This window comes from Prionailurus bengalensis, chromosome X, assembly GCF_016509475.1.
Source record: "Prionailurus bengalensis isolate Pbe53 chromosome X, Fcat_Pben_1.1_paternal_pri, whole genome shotgun sequence".
Taxonomy (NCBI): domain Eukaryota; kingdom Metazoa; phylum Chordata; class Mammalia; order Carnivora; family Felidae; genus Prionailurus; species Prionailurus bengalensis.
This window is the reverse complement of record NC_057361.1, coordinates 33,036,744-33,061,499: the sequence shown is the minus strand read 5'-3', so window position 1 is coordinate 33,061,499 and position 24,756 is coordinate 33,036,744. Positions and strand designations below refer to the sequence as shown.

Sequence of the window (24,756 nt, the reverse complement as noted above, 5' to 3'; positions counted from 1 at the left end):
GTTAATTGACCATATCTGTGTGGACTTACTTCTGTGCTCATTAAGCTGTGTGTCTGTTTTTATGCCAGTATCATACAGTTTTAATTACTATAGCTTTGCAGTATAGTCTCAAATTGAAGAGGGTGATGCCTCCAGCTTTGGTCTTCTCTCTGAAGATTGCTTTGGCTATTTTAGGTCTTTTGTGGTTCAATACAAATTTTGTGATTGTTTATCTGTTTCTGTGAAAAATGCCATTGGAATATTGATAGGGGTTGTATTGAATTTGTAGATTATTTCAAGTACTATGGAAATGTTAACAATATTAATTCTTGCAGTACATGAGCATGGAATATTTTTCCATTTTTATCTTCTTCAATTTCTTACATCCGTGTCTTACAGTTTTCAGTGTACAGGTAGTTTATCTCCATGGTTAAATTAATTCCTAGGTTTTGTTCCTTTTGATGCAATTGTAACTGAGATTGTGTGTGTGTGGTTTTTTTAAAGATTTATTTATTTTTGACAGAATGAGCACAAACAGAGAAGGGGCAGAGAGAGAGGGGGGCCGAAGATCTAAAGCAGGCTCTGTGCTATAGCAGCAAGCCCGATGTGGGGCTCAAACTCACAAACTGCGAGTTCATGACCTGAGCCAAAGTCTGACGCTCAACTGACTGAGCCACCCAGGTGCCCCATGAGATGGTCTTTTAATTTTTCTTTATGACTGTTTGTTGTTACTGTATAGAAATGCAACAGATGTTTGTATATTGACTGGGAGTGCTATAACTTTACTGAATTCCTTTATTAATTCCAACAATTATTTGGTGGATCTTTCTTTTGGTGGTTTTCTCTATATAATATCACATAGTCTGCAAATAGTGAGTTTTACTTCTTCCTTTTTGGTTTGAATGCCTTTAATTTTACTTTTCTTGCCTAAATGCTCTGGCTAGGCTTTCTAATACTATGCTGAAGAAAAGTGGTGAGAGTGGGCTTCCTTGTCTTGTTGCTAATCTTAGGAGAGAGCTTTCAGCTTTTTACCATTAAGCATGATGTTAGCTGGCCTAGCTTATATGGCCTTTATTATGTTGAGGCCTAGTCCCTCTATACCCACATTGTAGAGAATTTTTATTGTAAATTAAATCTGAATTTTGTCAAATGCTTTTTCTGAATCTCTTGAATTGATTATATAATTTTGATAATTCATTTTGTAACATAGTATATCATATTTACTGATTTATGGATGTTAGATCATCCTTGCATCCTGGAATAGTTCCCACTTGATTACAGCATATTATCTTTTTAAAGTATTTTTGAACTCAGGTTGCTAATATTTTGTTGAGGATTTTTGCAGCTATGTTCATCAGGGATATTGGCCTGTAATTTTCTTTTTTGTGATGTCTTTATCTGAGTTTGGTGTTGGGGTAATGTTGGCCTTGTAAAATGGGTATGGAAGCATTTTTTCCTCTTCAATTATTTGGAATAATTTGATAGATACTAACTCTTCTTTAAATGTTTGGTATAATTCACCTGTGAAGACATATGGTCCTGAGCATTTGTTTTTTAAGAAAGTTTTTAGATTGCTTATTCAGTTTCATTATGTGTAATCTATGCAGATTTTTTACTACTTCATGATTCAGTCTTGGAAGGTTGTGTGTTTCTAGGAATTTACCCATTTCTTCTAGATTTTCCCATTTGTTCACATATAATTGTTCATAGTAACCTCTTATTTTTTTTAATTTTTTTATGTTTATTCTTAAGAGGAAGAGAGAGAGAGCGAGCACAAATGGGAGAGGGGCAGAGAGAGAGGGAGACACAGAATCTGAAGCAGGCTCCAGGCTCTGAGCTGTCAGCACAGAGCCCGATGCGGGCTTGAACCCACAAACCGTGAGATCATGACCTGAGCCCAAGTCAGATGGTTAACCAACTGAGCCATCCAGGTGCCCCCATAGTAATCTCTTATGATCTTTGTGTTTCTGTAGTATCAGTTATAACTCTGTCTTATTTCTGATTTCATTTGTTTCTCCCCTCTCTCTTTTTTCTTGGTGAGTCTGGATAGTGGTTTATTGATTTTGTTTATCTTTTCAAAGAACCAGCTTTTAGTTTCATTGATCTTTCCTATTGTTTTATTAATGTCCATTTCCCTTATTTCCACTGTGATCTTCATTATTTCTTTAATACTAACTAAGGAAGTTAGCCTACTAACTTATTATTTTTCTAGTTCCTTTAGGTACAAAGCTATATATTTATTTGGGATTATTCTTTCATGAGATAGACCTGTATCACTGTGAACTTCCCTCTCAAAACTGCTTTTGCTGCATCCCATAGGTTTTGGAAAGTTGTGCTTCTCATTTCATTTGTCTCAAAGTATTTTTTGACTTCTTCATCGACCCACTGATTGTTTAGTAACATATTGTTTAGTCCCCATGCTTTTGTGTTTTTTCGGTTATCTTTTTGTACCTGATTTCTAGTTTCATATCATTGTGGTCAGGAGAAATGTTAAAATACTTTCAATCTACTTAAATTTATTGAGACTTGTTTTGTGGCCTAACATGTGATCTATTCTGGGGAATGTTACATGTGCACTTGAAAAGAATATGTGTTCCATAGTTTTTGAATGACATGTTCTGTATGTATCTATTAAATCTACCTGCTCTAATGTGTCACTTAAAGCCAGTATTTCCTTATTGATTTTCTGTGTGGATGATCTATCCATTGATGTAAGTGGGGTGTTAAAGGCCCCTTCTGTTATTGTATTGCTGTCAGTATCTTCCTTTATGTCTGTTAATATTTGCTTTATGTATTTAGGTCCTTCTGTGTTAGGTGCATAATTATTTATGAATTTTATATCCTCTTCTGGAATTTACCCTTTTATCCTCATGTAATGCCATCTTTGTCTTTTGTTACAGTTGTCCCAGAGTATGCCATGCCTGACTGCCTTGGCGGAATGGCTGGAGCTGGAGTGGGTGTGGGCTGGGGGTGTCCCAGTGCATTTTGCGCTGGGATAGTCTTGGTGAAATGGCTTGGTCGACACTGTACAGGGGAGTCCTGGAGCATGCAGTACTGGAGTCGCCTTGGTGGGATGGCTGGAGCGGGGGAGCTGGCATGGGCAGAGGGTTGCCTTTGGGGGACAGCTGGAGCTGGTGTGAGCTAGGGACTTGGGGCTTACTAGGGTGGCCCTAGCAGGCTGGCTAGAGTGCCTGGAGCCTGCTTCCATAACACTTGTCAAGGCGAAGATGAAACATAAACATTGGAACTTGCCAGCGCCTCCAAAATTTCAACAGCTCCTCCACCATTTGGCAAATGCTCTAGGGTTAGTAAATGGGTATCATTCATTTATGGTCTAGTTACCCTTTAAACTGCTATTATTTTGCTGTGTCCCAGGGCAGGCAAGTCTGCACACAGGTGCCTCAGTAATATCATCACTTTGGGGATGAGGTTCCCATTGTTACTATGTTGCCTTTTCTCCCACTCTTCTCTGCGTGGTTCCTCTATCGTTTGTTGTGCAGAAGGTATTCAGTCAGCCCTGGTTCTACTTGTGGAGCACTTGCTTTATGTTTAGGTGTAGATTCAATGTGTCAATGGGAGGAGCTGAATTCAGGGTCTTCCTACACTGCCATCTTGGACTGCCTCCAATATAACTCTTTTTATAATTCACTTTTTACTAAGTCTTCTTTAAGTATTTGATGTTGTTTCTTTGTTGTGTGCTTATGTTTGATTTTGAGATTCCTTGTTAGACATTCTACTGTGCAAATTTAGAAAGCTTGATAGGGCCAGGGTTGGGGCAGCTAGTACTCCAGCTGGTAGTGAATTTGGAGAGAGTCCGCTCATATTTTTGGTGTAGTGCTGGTTTTCTGGGTTTGAATGCTTCTTGTTCTTCCTGGGTGTGGGCTGTGGGCACTGTCCCCAACCACCTGGCTTGAGCTTCCACACGTACTGCATTCATCTAAAAGCTTTTGCTTCAATTGCTACTGCAAAGCATTGAGAGTAGGAAGAGGCTATGGGCAACAGTATGTGTTCCTCCTGTAGTACCCAACTAATCACTGTCTTCATTTACTCCAGGCTTCCTGTTATTCATGATATTTGCTACCTCTGAAAGCAGAGCAGCTATTCTAGCACTCCTATCCTGGGCATTTTGGGTTGTGATTTCCATCTTTTGTTTTGTTCCATCTAATTTCCACATTTCAAGGATTCCTTGCAGTTTCTGGTATACTGAGGGCAATGATGCATGGTTGTAGAAAACATACAAACAGTGTAATAAATGATAAAATGCTAAAATCTCCTGAAATCCTACCACCCCAAACTAACCATAGTTATTATTTTGAAGCTCATTCTTTTTTTTTTTTTCAAAATTTTTTTAACGTTTATTTATTTTTGAGACAGAGAGAGACAGAGCATGAACAGGGGAGGGTCAGAGAGACAGGGAGACACAGAATCTGAAACAGGCTCCAGGCTCTGAGCGGTCAGCACAGAGCCCGACGCGGGGCTCGAACTCATGGACCGCGAGATCATGACCTGTGCTGAAGTTGGACACTTAACTGACTGAGCCACCCAGGCGCCCCTGAAGCTCATTCTTGTAGTCAGCATTCCATGCATGCACACATGTACACACAAACACACCACGTGCAGAAATTTTTCAAAAATGGCACCATGCTTTTCTGTAACCTGAATTATTTTACTTACAGTGTATTTGCCTAGGGGCACCTGGGTGGCTCATTCAGTTAAGCATCAGACTCTTTTTTTTTTTAATGTATTTATGTTTATATTTATTTATTTTTGTTTTTTAATGTTTATTTTTTAATCACAATATATTTTTTTCAGGGATAGAATTTAGTGACTCATCACCTACATATAACACCCAGTGCTCATCCCAACCAGTGTTCTCCTTAATGCCCCTCACCCCTTTAGCCCTTCCCTCCCACCCAACACCCTGCCAGCAACCCTCAGTTTGTTCTCTGTTTTTAGGAGTCTCTTATGGTTTGTCTCCCTCTCTGCTTTTATATTATTTTTTGCTTCCCTTCCCTTATGTTTATTCTGTTTTGTATCTTAAATTCCACATATGAATGAAATCATATGATATTTGTCTTTCTCTGACTGACTTACTTCGCTTAGCATAATACACTCTAGTTCCATTCACATTGTTGCAAATGGCAAGATTTCATTATTTTTGATTGTCAAATAATATTCCATTGTATATATATATGCCACATCTTCTTTATTCATCATTCGATGGGCATTTATTTGGGCTCTTTCTGTACTTTGGCTATTGTCAATAGTGCTGCTATAAACATTGGGATGCATGTGCCCCTTCAAATCAGTATTTTCATATCCTTTGGATAAATACCTAGTAGTACAATTGCTGGGTTGTAGGGTAGTTCTATTTTTAATTTTTTGAGGAACTTCCATACTGTTTTCCAGAGTAGCTCCACCAGTTTGCATTCCCACTATCAGTGCAAAAGGGTTCCCCTTTCTTTTCATCTTTGCCAATATCTGTTGTTGCCTGAGTTGTTTATTTTAGCCACTCTGACAGGTGTGAGGTGGTATCTCATTGTGGTTTTGATTTGCATTTCCCTGATGATGAGTGATGTTGAGCATCTTTTCATGTGTCGATTGGCCATGTAGATGTCTTCTTTGGATTAGTGTCTATTCATGTCTTTTGCCCATTTCTTCACTGGATTATTTGGTTTTTGGGTGTTGCGTTTGATAAGTTCTTTATAGATTTTGGATACTAACCCTTTATTTGGTATGTCATTTGCAAATATCTTCTCCCATTCCATCGGTTGACTTTTAGTTTTGCTGAATGTTTCCTTCACTGTGCAGAAGCAATTTATTTTGATGAGCCCCAATAGTTCATTTTTGCTTTTGTTTCCCTTGCCTCTGGGGACATGTCAAGTAAGACTCTGCTGCAGCTGAGGTCAAAGAGCTTGTTGCCTGTTTTCTTCTCTAGGATTTTGATGACTTCCTGTCTTACATTTAGGTCTTTTATCCATTTTGAGTTAATTTTTGTGTATGGTGTAAGAAAATGGTCCAGATTCATTCTTCATGTTGCTGTCCAGTTTTCCCAGCACCATTTGCTGAAGAGACTGTCTTTTTTCCATTGGCTATTCTTTCCTGCTTTGTCAAAGATTAGTTGGACATACATTTGTGGGTCCATTTTTGGGTTCTCTCTTCCATTGATCTAAGTGTCTGTTTTTGTGCCAGTACCATACTGTCTTGATGATTACAGCCTTGTAATACAGCTTGAAGTCCGGAATTGTGATGCCTCCATCTTTGGTTTTCTTTTTCAGGATTTAAGCATCTGATTCTTAATTTCAGCTCAGGTCATGATCTCACAAGTGTGTGGGATTGAGGCACACATGGAGCTCTGTGCTGACAGCCCAGATCCTGCTTGGGATTCTCTCACTCTCTGTCCCTCCCCCACTCATGCATGTGTGCTCTCTCTCTCTCAAAAATACAAACTAAAAAAAAAACAAACCAAAAACAGTGGACTTGTCTAAATTTCAAGCCTGTATCTTTGTGTTCATATATTTTATATCATCCAGGACAATGCTACTTAAAATGCTGGTCTGCAAACTCTAATAATTATTTGCAACAAGATAACACCTTGGCCCACTATGTGAATCAAATATTTCACCAAGCACATTGTTTAATTTAACTTACATATTTTTGGAAGCAAGACTTTATCAGTGAGAGAAACAGTGAATTGCTTTATATTCTGGTACAAACTTACTGTCTTGGGGACCTTCAGATAAGCATTTAAGTAGTCATGATAGAAGCTCAGAAAATTGTTTATTTCCAAAAAAATACGGGGCAATGAAAAAATCTCATTTTTGGATTATACATGACCTTTTCTTTCTTTTTAAAAAATTTTTAATGTTTATTTTTTTATTTTTGAGAGAGAGAGAGAGAGAGAGAGCAAGAGTATGAGTGGGGGAGAGGCAGAGAGAGAGAGTGGGAGACACAGAATCTGAAGCAGGCTCCAGGCTCTGAGCTGTCAGCACAGAGCCCGATGCAGGGCATGAACCCACGAACCGCAAGATCATGACCTGAGCTGAAGTCAGACGCTTAACCGACTGAGCCACCCAGGCGCCCCTGTACATGACCTTTTCTAACCTATACTTTGCCACTTTCCCTATTTGGATCATATTTACTTGTCAATTTGCTTATAAAACTTTCTTCTGGATATCTTTTTTCAACTTGCTTTAAATCCCAGTTTGATTTCCCTGGAATTTCCACCACTACTCTGGGAATTTTTTTAAATAAAATTTTGCATTTTTCTTACATGAATTTCATTTGTTATGATTTCCTGTGCTTAGGTTGTAAAGAGTATGCACCGTTTATCACTTCAACATAATATCCAGAAATTACCAAAGGCAAAAGGTCCTTTCTGTCTTCTGGAGCAAAAGTAGTCTCCTACCTAACATTACTTAGCTTGCCTTTTGAATTGCAATAGTTTTTAGAGCCATAATATGATATTATGCATTGCAAATATCTAAGAAATGAGTCATGATATAAGTGTTTTCCAGGCTTAATTGATCATAAAATTTTTTAAAAGATAAATGTATCTCAGACCAAATGTTTCCCAAATACGCAATATGAGAAATGCTGCCTTATGCCAAAAAAGTTTATGTTAGAAATCCTGTCTCTTCATTATGAACTTTCATTGGCCCCACTGTTACAGAAAAAGTACTCACACCTTTTTTAAAACAAATATTGCTTTTAATAAGGAAAAGATGCCCAAGCACTTTACCTTCTATGTGTCAAACATGTTATTTTTAGTTGATGGGAATGTATTATGTGATCCTTTCATTTGTGAGGTAGGGGTAAGAAACCTTCTCAGAAGCTAAAAAGCATACCACTAAGGCCATGACCCGCTTACCACCTACCCCCAGAGTCATCCTGTTCAGATAATTGGCCGAAGTCAGGGATCATTTATATTCTTCTCTTTACCTCTCTCTTTGTTTCCCTGAAGATATCTAGCCCATCAGGTTGTAGAAGATTGTCACCTTTGAACCTTGTTGAGCATCAACTCCATGGCCTTAAGTAGTCAACATCACATAACCCTTTTTGAGGGTAGATGGAGAAGTCCAGATAGTCTAAAATGTAGCAATTCCATGTGTCAGGAATGAACATCTGACAGGTTATGTGACATTTATGGGAAAATAAAACAAAAATCTTCATATGTGCCCCCAAGAGAAATCGCTGAAAGGAATAAGATTAAATGCTTAAAAGAGTGCTAATTTATCTTCAAGGGAATTACTAAAAAAAAAAAAAAACCTGTGAGAGCAGAGGTTAGAAAGATTATAATCCTTTTAAAATGCCAAGGTTGTTAGTTGACAGAGTGTCCAGAGGTTAAATGCAATCCAGGATAAAGAGAGAGGACTTCCTTGCTTGAGTCACTGAAGGATATAAACATCTTCTCTTAATATAAAGCAACTTGTTTGGCTGGAAGAAAAGTCACTCCCTGCCTGTCTACACTGCCAAAAGTATCTTGTATATTACTGAACTGAGGTCAAAAGATAAGGCATTCACCTTCTTATCACTGGATTTTTCTCTAGCAGTTTTTATCCAGACATAGAGTTTACAAAATAGTAGCAAAATAGCCTAAGGGTTATTAAAAGCAGAAGCTTTAGAGTCAGCAGCCCTGGGTGTGAATTCCGTATCTGTGCTTCACTGTGAGTTGACCAAAGATGGCAGTTTGAGACAAGTAAAAGGAAAGTTTCTTCCTGAAATTTACTCCCTAGCCTCGGCCATCTTAGTATTGTTTGAAGTCCAGGTTGACTCAGATGATCAGATGTTTCTGAACCATGGGATTTATGATTTTCCTATCTATAAATATTTCAGTATATATTTATAAAAGATGAGAACTTTAAAAAAATCCCTAACCACTGTTTTGGTTATCTACTTGTGTATAATAAATTATCCCCCAAATTAGATGCTTTTTTAAAAATAAGAACCTTTATTTTTATTTTATTTATTTTTTTCATCATGATAAGTGTACTTTTTAATCCCCATCCTGTCTTTGACCCACCCCCTCCATCTCCCTTTTGGTAACCATCAGCTTGTTCTCTATAGTTAAGTGTCTGTTTCTTAGTTTGCTTCTCTTTTTTTCCCCTTTGCTTGTTTGTTTCATTTCTTAAATTCCTCATATGAGTGAGATCATGTGGTATATGTCTTTCTCTGACTGGCTTATTTCACTTAGCATTATACCCTCTAGATCCAATCATATGGTTTCATGGAATGGAAAGATTTCATAAAATGGAAAGACTTTCATAAAATGGAAAGATTTTATTCTTTTTTACAGCTGAGTAATATTCCCTTGTATATATATATATATATATATACTGCATCTTCTTTATCCATTTATCTATCAGTGGCCACTTAGGCTGTTTCCATGTTTGGCAATTGTAAATAATGCTGCTATAAACATAATGGTGCATGTATCCCTCTGAAGTAGGGGTTTTGTATTTTGGGGGTAAATACCCAGTAGTGGATTACTGGATCATATGGTAATACTATTTTTAATTTTTTGTGGAACCTCCATACCATTTTCCACAGTGGCTATACCAGCTTGTATACCAGCATTGCAAGAGGGTTCCTTTTTCTCCACATTGTCACCAACACATGTTGTTTCTTGTTTTTTATTTCTGCCATTCTGACAGGTGTGGTGATAGCTCATTGTGGTTTTGTTTTGCATTTCCCTGATGATGAGTGATGTTGAGCATGTTTTCATGTGTCGGTTGGCCATCTGGATGTCTTCTTTGAAGAGATGTCCGTTCACGTCCTCTGTCCATTTTTTTTTTAATTTTTTTTTTCAACGTTTATTTATTTTTGGGACAGAGAGAGACAGAGCATGAACGGGGGAGGGGCAGAGAGAGAGGGAGACACAGAATTGGAAACAGGCTCCAGGCTCCGAGCCATTAGCCCAGAGCCCGACGCGGGGCTCGAACTCACGGACCGCGAGATCGTGACCTGGCTGAAGTCGGACGCTTAACCGACTGCGCCACCCAGGCGCCCCCCTCTGTCCATTTTTAATTGGCTTATTTGTTTTTTTGGGTGTTGAGTTGTATCAGTTCTTTATATATTTTCGATACTAACCTTTTATTGGATATGTCATTTGCAAGTACCTTCTCCCATTCCATAATCTACCTTTTAGTTTTGTTGATTGCTCCCTTTGCTGTACAGAAGCTTTTTATTTTGATGTAGTCCCAATAGTTTATTTTTGCTTTTGTTTCCCTTGCCTCAAGATACATAGCTATAAAAATACTGCTGCAGCCAATGTCAGAAAAATCACTGCCTTTGCTTTCTACTAGGATTTTTGTGGTTTGGAATCTCAAATTTAGGTCCTTAATGCATTTTGAGTTTATTTTTGTATATAGTATAAGAAAGCAGTCCAGTTTCATTCTTTCACATGTAGCTGTCCAGTTTTCCCAGTACCATTTGAAGAGACTGTATTTTCCTCATTGCGTATTCTTGCCTCTTTTGTCATAGCTGTTAACCACATAATTGTAGGTTTATTTCTGGTCTCTCTATTCTGTTCTATTGATCTATGTGTCTATTTTTGTGCCTTTACTATTTTTGTGCTGTTTTAATTACCACCACTTGGTAATACACCTTGAAGTCTAGAATTGTGATACCTCCAATTTTGCTCTTTTTTTTTTTCAAGATTGCTTTGGTTATTCAAGGTCTTTTATGGTTCCATACAAACTTTAGGATTATTCGTTCCAGTTCTGAGAAAAATGCTGTTGGTATTTTGATAGGAACTACATTAAATCTGCTGATTGCTTTGAGTGGTATAGACATTTTAACAATATTCGTTCATCCAACCCATGAGCATGAGCATGGAATATCTTTCCATTTCTTTGCATTGTCGTGAATTTCTTTGATCGCTGTTTTATAGGTCTTTCACATCTTTGGTTAAGTTTACTCCTAGATATTTTATTGTCTTTGGTGCAATTTTAAATAGGATTATTTTCTTAATTACACTTTCTGCTGCTTCATTAGTAGCATATAGGAATGCAACAGATTTCTGTACATTGAATTTGTATCTTATGACTTTACTGAATTCATTTATCAGTTAGTAGCTTTTTTGGTGGAGTCTTTAGAGTTTTTTATATATAGTGTCATGTCATCTGCAAATACTGAGTTTTACTTCATCCTTACCAATTTGGATGCCTTTTGTTTCTTTATGTTGTCTGATTGCGATGGCTAGACTTCCAGTACTATGTTGAATAAAAGTGGTGAAAGTAGACATCCTTGTCTTGTGACCTTTTCCTTAGGGGAAAAGCTCTCAGTTTTTCCCCATTGAGTAGGATGTTGGCTGTGGGTTTTTCATATAAAGCCTTTATTATGTTCTGGTATTTTCCTCTATACCTAGTTTGCAGAGGGTTTTTATCATGAATGGATGTTGTACTTTATCAAATGCTTTTTCTGCATCTATTGAAATGATTGGATGGGTTTTACCTTTCTCTTCTTGATGTGATGCATCACTTTGATTGTTTTGTGAATGTTGAACCACCCTTGCATCCCTGGAATAAATCCCACTTGCTCATGGTGCATGATTTTTTTAAATGTATTGTTGAATTTGGTTTGCTGATATTTTATTGAGGATTTTTTGCATCTATATTCACGAGAGTTGTTGGCCTATAATTCTCTCTTTTCTTGTGTGTGTGGTGTCTTTATCTGGTTTTGATATCAAGGTGATACTGGACTCATAGAATAAACTTGGAAGTTTTCCTTCCTCTTCTACAAAATTTAGATCCTGAAAACAACTGCCACTTTATTATTTTTAATAATTCTACTGGTCAAAAGTTCAGACACAACACAGCATGATGACTTATCTTTGATGTCAGCTGCAGCAGAATTCATGTGAGGATTTGAGTGGGCTAGAATATCCACAATGTCTCACTCATATGTCTGGCACAGTGGCAGATTTGTCTGGAAGGAGGAGCTCAGATGGGATGCTGGGGTGGGTGGACCTCTCTCTTTCAGTGTAATCTCAGAGCCTCCTCCTCTCTATGTGGTCTCTCTGTGTGGCTGGTGCATGTTATCACTCTGGTGAGGCAGCTAGACTTCTTACATGAAAACTAAGGGTCGCCCAAAGTATGGAAGTGGAAGCTTCCAGGGCTTCTTGAAGCTTAGACACTGAGCGGGCATAGCATCACTTCTGCCACATTTGAATGGTTCAAGTAAATCACAGTTCATTCTGGATTCATTGTGGGAGCAACTACACAAAGGTCTGAATACCAGCAGGTGAAGATCATTGGAGCCATCTTTGGACACTATCTACCACAACCACAGTATCATTATCAGACTCAAAAATATAAACAGTAATGTCTTAATATCAACAAATATCCAATTACAGTGTATGTATTTCTCTCTGTTCATGTCTTAGCTTATGTTCTGCCCCAAACAGACAAAAAGCTCTGTGAGGTAGTTTATTTGCAAGCTGATCCCAGGGAGCAGGAATGATGTATAGAAGAGTGTTAATGGGGGAAGAGAAGGCCAAAACAAGGATGTATAATTAAGTTGGCCATTGCTAAAGGTAACAGGTATGTGATCTTGGGAACCTTCTAAGTTGCCTCCTGAAATGCATCTTAGAACTGTCTGCTTAAGGGACATATAAGAGAAAGAATTGTCCAATAGCAACTCCCATCTTTCATTAGTCAAGATAATTCCACATGTTTTATTTGTCTTATGCTTGCAGTTTGTACTTGCTTGAGTTGTCCCATGATTTAGCATCAGAGAAGCCCTTTGCAGGAAATGAGATACACACCGCATACTCCCAAGTAATATTCCATTGTATATATTTGCCACATCTTCTTCATCCATTCATCTGTGAATGGACACTTGGGCTGCTTCCATAGCTTGGCTATTGTAATAGTTCTGAAATAAACATTGGGTGAAGATACCTTTTCTAATTAGCGTTTTCATTTTCTTTGGGTAATTACCCAGTAGTGGGACTATGGGTCATATGGCATTTCTATTTTTTAATTTTTTGAGGAACCTCCATGCTGTTTTTCCCTATTCTCCACATCCTTGTTTTCTTTTTCATTCTGGCAGATTTAAGGTAATATCTCATTATGGTTTCAATTTGCATTTCCCTGATTATTAGTGATGTTGAGCATCTTTTCATGTGTCTGTTGGCCATCTGGATGTCTTCTCTGGAAAAATGTCCATTTGGTCCTCTCTCCTTTTTTTAAGAATACATAATTTATTTAAGTTCAAGTTAATTAATATACAGTGTAGTATTGGTTTCAGGAGTAGAACCCAGTGATTTATAACTTCCATACAATACCCAGTGCTCATCCAAACAAATGCCCTCCTTAATGCCCATCACCCATGTAGCCCATCCCCACACCCACCTCCCCTCCAGCAACCCTCAGTTTATACTCTGTATTTAAGAGTCTCCTATGGTTTGCCTCCCTCTCTGTTTTTATCTTATTTTTCCTTCCCTTCCCCTATGTTCATCTGTTGTGTTTCTTAAATTCCACATATGAGTGAAATCATATGACATTTGTCTTTCTCTGACTTATTTCACTTAGGATAATACGTTCTAGTTCCATCCACACTGTTGCAAATGGCAAGACTTCATTCTTTTTGACTGCCAAATAATATTCCATTGTGTATATATACCACATCTTCTTTATCCCTTCATCAGTCGATGAGCATTTGGGTTCTTTCCATAACTTGGCTATTGTTGATAGAGCTGCTATAAACATTGGGGTGCATGTGGCCCTTCGAATCAGCATTTTTTATCCTTGGGATAAATACCTAGTGCAATTGCTGGTTGTAGGGTAATTCTATTTTTAACTTTTTGAGGAAACTCCATACTGTTTTTCAGAGTGGCTGCACCAGTTTGCGTGCACGTACATGCACACACACGCGCGCGCACACACACACACACACACACACAACACACACACACACAACCTAGCCATAAAAACAAATCAAATCTTGCCATTTGCAACAACATGGATGGACCTAGAAGGTATACTGCTAAATGGAATAAATCAAAGAAAGACAAAAACCATGTAATTTCACTCATGTGCAATTTAAAAAACAAGACAAAGAAAAAATACACAAACCAGACTCTTAAATATAGAGAACAAACTCCTGGTTACCAGAGGGGAGGTTGGTTAGAGGATGGGATTTTGACTCCCTGACTTACTAGCTGTGTGGTTCCAGACTATGACACTCACTATCTTGAAACCATTTTCTCACTTGTAAAATAAGGATGATCCATATATCGTAGGGTTGTTGTGAGAATGACACAGATAATGTCTGCAAGGAATCAGAAACAGTACCTCCCATATAGCAGGCACTTGGCAAATGCTGAGTATTTACAAATAAGGGCAAAAAGTAGATTTAATTTTGAATGAAGTTGAAAAATACCATCTCCTTGTAGTCGTTTCATACTTGTTAGATGAATCATAACTAACAGAATGTCCACAAAGGAACTTAAGCAATAAAGTTAATTGTGTTTATCAAGAAGCTGGAGATGGGGGTGGGGTGTGTGGAGGAAATGTCATAGTTTATGCCTCTGGATAAATTATAATAGAGCTCTATACTCTCTTGGCTTTATCCTCTATAATTTAAGAGGATATAAATTATATCCTCTATAAATTAAGCTCTATAATTCTCTTGGCTTTATCTTCATGGTTACAGGGTGGCTGCCCTTGCACTTGACATTATATCCTCACACCAGCATCACAATCAGAATGACAAGAATAGGGTAAAATGATTTCTTTTTGAAAAATTCATCACCTTTCTCAGGCAAGTAAAGTTTTTTCAGAAATCTAGACTATTTCTATTTACATCTTAGGTCAAAACTTAGTCATGTAGTCAACCCTAGAAGCACAAGAGGCTCTGTAAAGTATCTTGAAATAGGAAGAAAACTTTCATGATCAATTTAGACTAATATGATTTATGCCAAGGAACTGGGCACATTTTTACTTCACAAAAACCAGGGAACACTCTTAATAACAAAGGAGGGGTGAAATGGCTGTTGGATTAATCAACAGCATCTGCCCGTACTCTCTCTGCTGAGATAATGGATTAAATCACTAGCATTTTAGATGTAATTAATTCAAGTAATTGCTTTCTTTTATACCAAAGGGTGGTGGTTGTAGAGAAATTGATGGCAAAACTGCAAAGAGCATATTGAAGATAGAAAGGCAATTAAAATGTTAAAAATATTTGGCAGTTTTAGGGGCGCCTGGGTGGCTCAGTCAGTTAAGTGTCCGACTTCCGCTCAGGTCATGATCTCACGGTTTGTGAGTTTGAGCCCCGTGCTGGACTCTGGGCTGACCGCTCAGAGTCTGGAGCCTGCTTCAGATTCTGTGTCTCCCTCTCTCTTTGTGTCTGTGTCTCCCCTCCCCAGCTTATACTCTGTCTCTCCTTCTCTCTCAAAAAATAAACATTAAAAAATTAAAAAAAAAATATTTGGCAGTTTTAGATATATTTAGAGCCTGTTATGATGCACAAGGGTCAGCAAACATTTCCGTAAAAGACAAGATAATAAAAAGAAGACAAGATAGTAAATATTTTAGGCTTTGTGGGACATATGGATTCTGTCTCACCTACTACCTTTGTGGTACAAACCCAGCCATAGCATATAAATGGTCATGGCTTAGTTCCAATAACATTTTATTACAAAGACATATAGTGTGGGGCGCCTGGGTGGCTCAGTTGGTTAAATGTCCAACTCCAGCTCAGGTCATGATCTCACAGCTCGTGAGTTCGAGCCCTGCATCAGCCTGTGTGCTGACAGCTCAGAGCCTGGAGCCTGCTTCGAATTCTGTCTGTCTCTCTCTCCTTGCCCCTTCCCCATTGGTGCTCTTTATCTCTCTCTCAAAAATAAATAAACATTTAAAAAAATTTTTAAAGAAATATAGTGAAAACCATAGCAAATTATTTTATGTATATCAACAAAATTATTCTAAAGTTGGTATAGAGAGGCAAAAGACCCAGACTAGCCAATTCTATAGTAAAATAGAAGAATAAAGTTGGAGAACTGACACTACCCAACATCAAGACTTACTGTAAAGCTACAGTAATCAGGACAGTGTGGTACTGGTAAAAGAACAGCCAAATCATTTAATGAAATAAAATAGCCCAGAAATAGATCCATATAAATATAATCAACTGAACTTTGACAAAGGAGCGAAGGCAATACAATGGAGGAAAGATAGTCTTGTCAAGAAATGGTATTGGAAAAACCGGACATCCACATGCAAAAAAATGAATCTAGACACAGACCTTATACCTTCACAAAATTTAACTCTGTGATCTAAATGTAAAACACAAAATTATAAAACTCCCAGAAAATAACATAAGAGAAAACCTAGATGACCTGGAGTATGGCAATGAATTTTTAGAGACAAGTGTAAAGACACAGTCCATGAAAGAAATTATTGATAAACTGGATTTCATGAAAATTAAATTTTTCTTCCCTGGAAAAGACCATGTTAAGAAAGTGAGAAGACAAGGCACAGACTGTGAGAAAATATTTGAAAAAGACACATCTGATAAAGGACTATTACCAAAATATACAAAGAATACTTAAATCTCAACAATAACAAAACAACGAACCTGATTTAAAAATGGTCCAAAGTCTGGGAATGCAAGCTGGTGCAACCACTCTGGAAAACAGTATGGAGGTTCCTCAAAAAATTAAAAATAGAACTACCTTACGACCCAGCAATAGCACTACTAGGCATTTATCCAAGGGATACAGGTGTGCTGTTTTAAAGGGACACATGCACCCCCATGTTTATAGCAACACAATCAACAATAGCCAAAGTATGGAAAGAGCCCAAATGTCCATCGCTGGATCAATGGATAAAGAAGATGTGGTATATATATACAATGGAGTATTACTTGGCAATCAAAAAGAATGAAATCTTGCCATTTGCAACTACGTGGATGGAACTGGAGGGTATTATGCTAAATGAAATTAGTCAGAGAAAGACAAATATCATATGACTTAACTCATATGAAGACTTTAAGAGACAAAACAGATGAACTTAAGGGAAGGGAAGCAAAAATAATATAAAAACAGGGAGGGGGACAAAACAGAAGAGACTCATAAATATGGAGTACAAACAGAGGGTTACTGGAGAGGTTGTGGCAGGGGGGATGGACTAAATGGGTAAGGGGAACTAAGGAATCTACTCCTGAAAGCATTGTTGCACTATATGCTAACTAATTTGGATGTAAATTTAAAAAAATAAAAAATAAAAAAAAGTTTAAAAAAATGGTCCAAAGTCCTTAACAGAATCCTCACCAACAAGATATAAAGATGGCAAATAAGCATATGAAAAATGGTTCACATCATATGTCATCAACTAAATGCAAACTAAAACCGAAATGAGATACAACTACATACCTATGAGAATAGTCAAAATCTAGAGCACTGCCAACAGTAAATGCTGGCTAGGTTGTGGAACAAAAGCAACTCTCATTCATTGCTGGTAGGAATGCAAAATTGCATAGCCACTTTTGAAGACAGTCTGATGGTTTCTTGTAAAACTAAACATTTACAATATGATCCAGCATTTATGTTCATTGGTACTTAACCAAAGGTATTGAAAACTTATGTCCACACAAAAACCTGCATGCAGGTGTTTATAGCAGCCTTATTCATAATGGACAAACCTTGGAAGCAACCAAGGAATGTCCTTCAGTAGATGAATGGATAAATAAATTGTGGTACATCCAGAAAATAGAATATTAATCAGTGCTAGAAAAGCTATCAAACCATGAAAATATATGGAGGAAACTCAAATGCATACTACTAAGTGAAAAAAGCTAATTTGAAAAGACTATGATTATATAGTATAATTCCAATTATATGACATTCTGGAAAAGGCAAAAATATGGGGACAGTAATCAAAAACAGTATGGTTTTGGCACAAAAATAGGCACATAGAACAGTGGAACAAAATAACCCTGCAATAAACCCACACATATATGGTCGATTAATTTATGATAAAGGAACCAAAATATAAAATGGGGAAAGAAGTTTCTTCAGTAAATGGTGCTGGGAAAACTGGACAGCATATGCAAAAGAATGAAACTAGATCACTTTCTTAAACCATACACAAAAATCAACTCCAAATAAAGACTTGAACATAAGACCTGAAACCTTACAAATCCTAGAAAAGATAGGGAGTAAGAGCCTTGACATCAGTCTCGGTGGTGATTTTTTGGATTTGATACCAAAAGCAAAAGCCACAAAAGAAAAAAATAAACAAGTGGGACTACATCAAACTATAAAGCTTCTGCACAGCAAAGGAAACCATGAACAAAATGAAAAGACAGCCTACTAAATGGGTGAAAATATTTACAAATCATATTTCATAAGGGGACAATATCCAAAATATATAAAGAATTCACATAACTAAGAAGCAAAAGTACAAACTGTCCTATTAAAAAATGGTCAGAGGATCTGGGCTTCTGGCCACCTCAGTTGGTGGAGCATGTGACTCTTGATCTCAGGGGTGTGAGTTCAACCCCATGTTGGGCATGGAGCCTACTTAAAATTAAAATAAAATAAAATAAAATAAAATAAAATAAAATAAAATAAAATAAAATAAAATAAAATAAAATAAAATCTCAAGTAAATACAAAATAAATCAGCTGTCTTTAAAAAAAAAAAAAAGGCAGATGGGGCACCTGGGTGGCTCTGTCGATTAAGCGTCCAATTCTTGGTTTCAGCTCAGGTCATGATCTCACTGCTTGTGAGGTCAAGCCCCACATTGGGCTCTGTGCTGAGAGTGCAGAGCCTGCTTGGGATTCTCTTTCTACCTCTCTCTCTGCCCCTTCCCCGCTCTCTCTCTCTGTCTCTCTCAAAACTAAATAAACTTAAAAAAATTTTTTTTAATGGGAAGAGGATCTGAATAGACATTTTTCCAAAGAAAATACCCAAATGGCCAACAGACATGTGAAAAAAGATGCTCAGCGTCACTAATCATCAGGGAAATACAAATCAAAACCACAATGAGATGTCACCTCACACCTGTCATAATGGCTATTGTCAAAAAGAAGTAACAAGTGGGGCACCTGGGTGGCTCAGCTGGTTAAGTGTCTGACTCTTGATTTCGGCTGACGTGATCTCATGGTTTGTGGTATCTAGCCCTGCAGTGGGGCCTGTGCTGACAGTGAGAATCTGCCTGGGATCCTCTCTCTGTCTCTCTCTGCCCCTCTCAGCGCAAGCAATTTCTCTCTTTATCTCTCAAAAATAAATAAATAAAAATTAAAAAAAAAAAGAAATAACAAGTGTTAGTGAAGATGTGGAGAAAAGGGAACCTCTGTGCATTTTTGGTGAGAATGTAAACTAATGCAAATTTCTTCAAAAAAATAAAAATAGAACTACCATATGATCCAGCAATCCCATTTCTGGGTATTTATCCAAAGAAAAGGAAAGCAATAACTGGAAAAGATATTTATGCTCTCATGCTCATTGAAGAATTATTTATAATTGCAAGGATATGGAAGAAACCTAAGTGTCCGTTGATGGATGAATAAAGAAAATGTGATTTTATATGCACACACAACAGAATATCATTCAGCCATAAAAAGAAGGAAATCTTGGTATTTGTGACAAGATAGATGGACCTTGAGGGCATTTGGCTAAGTGAAATAAGTCAGGCAAAGACAAATACCATATGATTTCACTTATATGCAGAATCTAAAAACAAAACAAGCAAAACCACATCAAACTCATAGATACAGAGAACAGAGTGGTGATTGCCAAAGCAGAGGTGGAGATTAGGGGATGGGCAACATGGGGGAAGGCGTTCAAAAGGTCCAAACTTCCAGTTATAAATTAAATCAGTCAGAGACACAGTGAACAGCATGGTGACTGTAGTTAATAATGCAGTACTGTATATTTGAATGTTGCTAAAAGTGTAAAATTTTAATGTTCTCATCCCCCGCCCAAAAATCTGTAACTGTGTGGTTTGGGATGTTAACCATACTTATCGTGGTGATTATTTCACAATATATACAAATATTGAATCATTGTGTTGTACACCTGAAACTAATATAATGCTATGTCAATTATATCTGAATGAAAAAATATGGACACAGTAAAAATATTAGTGGCTGCCAGAGGTTTAGAAGGGAGAAGGAAAGAATAGATGGAACACAGAAGATCTTTATGGCAGTGAAAGTACTCTGTGATACTATAATACTGAATACATGTCATTATACTTTTGTCCAGACCCACAGAATATACAACACCAAGGGTGAACCTGAATAGAAATTATGACCTTGGGTCAATATAATGTGTTAGTGTAGGTTCATCAATTGTAATAAATTCACCACTCTGGTATGGGATGCTATTAGTGGTGTAGGCTGTGTCTATGTAGGGGCAGGGCAAATCTCTGTGCCTTTCAATTTTGCTATGAACCTAAAACTGCTCCAAAATATAAAGTGTTTAAGAATATTAAAAAAAATCCAGATGGTGGCTTGGATTTGTCTTGTAAGCCATAGTTTGACAACTCATAGTCTAAGACAAACCGGTTTGTGATAAAACTAAATGGGTGGGGCGCCTGGGTGGCGCAGTCGGTTGAGCGTCCGACTTCAGCCAGGTCACGATCTCGCGGTCCGTAAGTTCGAGCCCCGCGTCGGGCTCTGGGCTGATGGCTCAGAGCCTGGAGCCTGTTTCCGATTCTGTGTTTCCCTCTCTCTCTGCCCCTCCCCCGTTCATGCTCTGTCTCTCTCTGTCCCAAAAATAAATAAACGTTGAAAAAAAAAAAAAAACTAAATGGGTAAAATGGGGTGTGTGTGTGTGTGTGTGTGTGTGTGCGCACGCGCGCGTGTGCACGCACGCATGTGCATGCACGCATACACGCAACAACAAAATGAGAGGTTTCCAATTCAATAATAGCTGTTGAAGATGCAGTAAGTTTTTATTATTTTTGGTTCAGTACTTAGGTAAGAGTATGATTGAGTTTAAAGCGAGGCATCAAGATTATTTTCTTGCTCCCCAGGTGATTTCAAGGCGCAGTCAGGTTTGACAACCAGGATGTTAAAAGTACCACTCAAAATTCAGTGTTCATATTGATCACCTGGGCTCTTGTTAAAGGGTAGATTCCGAGTCATTTGCTCTGGGGTAGGGCTTAATACTATTGCGGTTCTAATCAGCTCTCAGGTGAGGCTGATGCTGCTGGTTTACAACACATTTTGAGTAGCAAGGTGCTCATGCTGGTTTTAATTGCCTGGGATGTCTAGATCCTGTGCAAGAAATTGATGTATTTGGTCTGGGATGGGTCTGGGGCACTCAGATTTTTTAAAGCTCTGCAGGTGATACTTATGTACAGCAAAACTTGAGAATGTCCATGGCAACGTGCATGGAGATTTTATCAATTTTAATTATTTTATCAGTAGCCCCAAGGTGGTCTCCTCTTCCCATCCCGTCTCTCCCTGACACATTCCACTCCATTTCAGGTCCAAACATCCAGATCAGGAGTAGCACTTCGTCCTATCTTTTCCATCTCTGAAGAGTGGAATGTTAGTTAAGTTGGAAAGAGGAGGCTCAGGCAATCTGGGTTTGGGAAGAATACGCAAAAAATGTTCTAGGGGGCGATTTAAAGGGAAGGCTGATTGAAACAGCAACCCCCCTCCAGGCTTGGGCCTGACTTTGGGGCCTGAAAACAGCAATCTACCCTCCTGACTCCTGGCGGCACCTGACAGCCAAGCAGCTACCAAGGATTTTTCCTTCTCGGTATTCAGAATGACACAGTTGGTTGAAATGCAAGAGCGACCCCCCAGTGGCAAAGTACACATGTGGAATCTTCTCCCCAAAGGAACACCACCAAGAACTTAGAAGTGGATGAAGGTGGTGGTGATAAATGATGGCTTATGTGTACTCTGTGTGCCAGCCACTGTTGGAAACATTTAAACATATTCACTCATTTAATCTTCTCAGCAACCGATGGGGTTGATGCTTTTATTATCCCTCTTTTACATGGGAGGAAACGGAGGCACAGAAAAGTTAAATTACATGTCCACATTCACCCAATTTAGTAAGTGGCTAGGCCGGGATGTGAACCCAGGCAGTGGGAGGTTAAGAAACCACTATACCAACTGCTTCTCCAAAACCGGAAGGTAGAAAAGACCCCCAGTCAATTTCCAGTTTTGAAAACTCATATATTGATACTCACTCTATGCTTCCTCATATCTAGGAACAGTCCCTTGACATCTGTATCTATGATCTGAGATAAAGTCAGAAGAGAGTTCATCAAATCAGGCAGAGAAAGAGTGAAAGGATCGAGTTTGACCAAGAAAAGGAAAGGGGCAAGAGCATTTTCTGGGAACTTACTCAGAGGGATACAATCCTCACTTTTAAGAAAGTATTAAAGTACAGTCCTGGTGAAATGTGAAAGGATATTATGATATAACTAAGCTTGTTCTTATTTTAGTAAATGTTCAAAGCGATCTGCAAACTGTAACGAGACTCAAGCTAGCCATGTGTCCTTGATAAGGCATGACAATCTAAATTTTAACGTTTACCTTTGTAACCAACCTGGTACAGAAGAAACATGTTGTGAGTATTTTTCCTAGGCAGGGACAACCTTAGGTTTACATGGATACAGATGTCATTTGGTCAAATTCCATGGATAGAGAGGCAGGCTGAATTTTTAAAGGTAAGCAGAAAAAAAATCCATAGAGAAGTAGCATGGGGCTGGCTGTGCCACATTCTCTATACTCTTGTTTCTGGTGAACTTATCCGGTCCCATGACCTCAACACCATCTGTAGCTGATGTCACCTATGTGTGTATTTCCAAACCTGACATCCCACCTGAGCTCCAGATTCATTCTTCTGACCCCCTGCATGGCAGTTCCACTTGCATATCTAATAGGCATCTCAGGTTTTACGTGACATGCCTTCCCCACCCCTCATGTTCCCCAGCAAACATCCTCAGATTAATAAACAGCATTACCATCAAGTCAGGTGTTCAAGTACAAATAGCAGAACCTAGATAATTTCCCCCATTTCTCATTCGTCACTTCTGATCCATGAGCAAATCTTTTTGCGTCATCCAGATGCAGCTAGAATTTGTCTCAGTCACCTTACCTTAAGCTTCCTCTCCTGTTCAATCACCAGTGTATCTCTCATCCGACCAGCTACAAATATCTCCAGACTGACTCTCCCCCACCCCCTACACATTCTTCAAAGCAGCCAGACTCACTGGCTTAACATTTAGGGGTATTTATTCTACCTCATATTCAATATCACAAATTTGAGCTTCATTCATGATTTTGTATTTTATATGTTTCAACCCTTCTGTTGAGGGGATTTTGGGATACCGTGTTGCTTTACTGCAAGATGATAAATTGCAGTAAAACTCTTATGTGGATATTTTGTACGGCCAGTGCCGCATGTGGCCTGGATACCTGGTTTAAAACTTAAAAGGTTAGGGGTTTTCACACATGAATCAACCATAAACCTTTATTTAGGAACCAAATAACTGTATTGAAACCAAATAACTTCATTTATTTATGGCAAAACTGGAAGAAGAAACTGGAACGTTTTGCAAGCGCAATACTGCAAAATGCATGCTCGGCATGGTGACCAGGGGAAGTCACCATGCCCCCTGTGGCAATGGGAAGGCAGTCCCAACTCAGTTCTTGTCGCTGTTGCCCAGGGTGAGCTTGTCAAAGAGGTATTCTGCCAAGCCATCTTCCAGGGTCTCTATCTTGCGCAGGCTGGTGATGTAGCCCCCCAGCTCTTTGATGACCTTGACTTGCTCGTGCAGGTAGTTGGTCTCCAAGAAGCTGCACAGGTGGGCGTCATTCTTGTCGGTGGCCAGCTGGTGCAGGTCGAGCAGGCTCTGGTTCAGGCTCTTCTCCAGGTGAAAGGCGCACTCCATGGCGTTGAGGCCGTTTTCCCAGTTGTGGCGGTCAGGCTTCATGATGTCGCGGAGGCGGAGGCGGCCCCCACGCTGGTTCTGCAGCTGCATCAGCTTCTCGGCATGCTGGCTCTCCTCGTGGGACCGGCGCAGGAAGAACTTGGAGAAATTCTCCAGGGCCACGTCGGCGCGGTCGAAATAGAAGGCCATCGACAGGTACGCGTAGGAGGTGTAGAGCTCCAGGTTGATCTGGCAGTTGATGGCGGCCTCGCACTGCGGGTGGTAGTTCTGGCGCACTTGAGAGGACGGCGCAGTGGCCATGGCTGGCGGCGCTGGCACCAAGGCGAAGATAGTGGTGGCAGGTCTTCCGCGAGTCTTCAGGGTTGGCACTGTCAGATTGGAAAGGTCGGCAATTCAGGGCGCTGTCAGAGTGGAAAGGAGGGTGCTCTCGAGTGGGTGCTGGGTTCAGACAGCAGCTCTGGATTGATATTGGAAATGGGGTCAGTTACGCAGGATGGGGACTAGTAGAGGGGGAGATCTGTTATGTTTCTGGCATGGGGGTGGTAGTACAAAGAGGGAAAGGCGGGCAGGGCATGAGCGCTGTGTTCCAAGTTCCATCAGAGTTTGGGTGGGGAGGGTGACTTTGCGTTGAGCATCTAACATCTATTAAGTTTTAATTTTGCAACGGTATTTCTATTTTCCAAGGACTGCCTCTTATTCTCTAATTACTCCCTTTTATAGCACCCTGTTGTCATTTTAAATTTTTTTTTCAACGTTTATTTATTTTTGGGAGAGAGAGAGACAGAGCATGAACCAGGGAGGGGCAGAGAGAGAGGGAGACACAGAATCGGAAACAGGCTCCAGGCTCTGAGCCATCAGCCCAGAGCCCGACGCGGGGCTCGAACTCACGGACCGCGAGATCGTG

At 39.0% G+C, this 24,756-nt stretch overlaps 1 protein-coding gene across 1 annotated transcript; it reads right to left on the bottom strand.

The window, feature by feature from the left end:
- Positions 1 to 23,558: 23,558 nt before the first annotated feature.
- On the bottom strand, positions 23,559 to 24,241 carry LOC122476799 (ferritin heavy chain-like). Its single transcript, XM_043569642.1, has one exon. The coding sequence runs from the start codon at positions 24,150 to 24,152 to the stop codon at positions 23,604 to 23,606; it is 549 nt and encodes a 182-aa protein (XP_043425577.1). The 5' UTR covers positions 24,153 to 24,241; the 3' UTR covers positions 23,559 to 23,603.
- Between the last annotated feature and the right edge of the window lie 515 nt (positions 24,242 to 24,756).

Bases quoted from the DNA above. Each gene is read 5' to 3' on its own strand.
- LOC122476799 (XM_043569642.1), bottom strand. From the start codon at position 24,152: ATGGCCACTGCGCCGTCCTCTCAAGTGCGCCAGAACTACCACCCGCAG.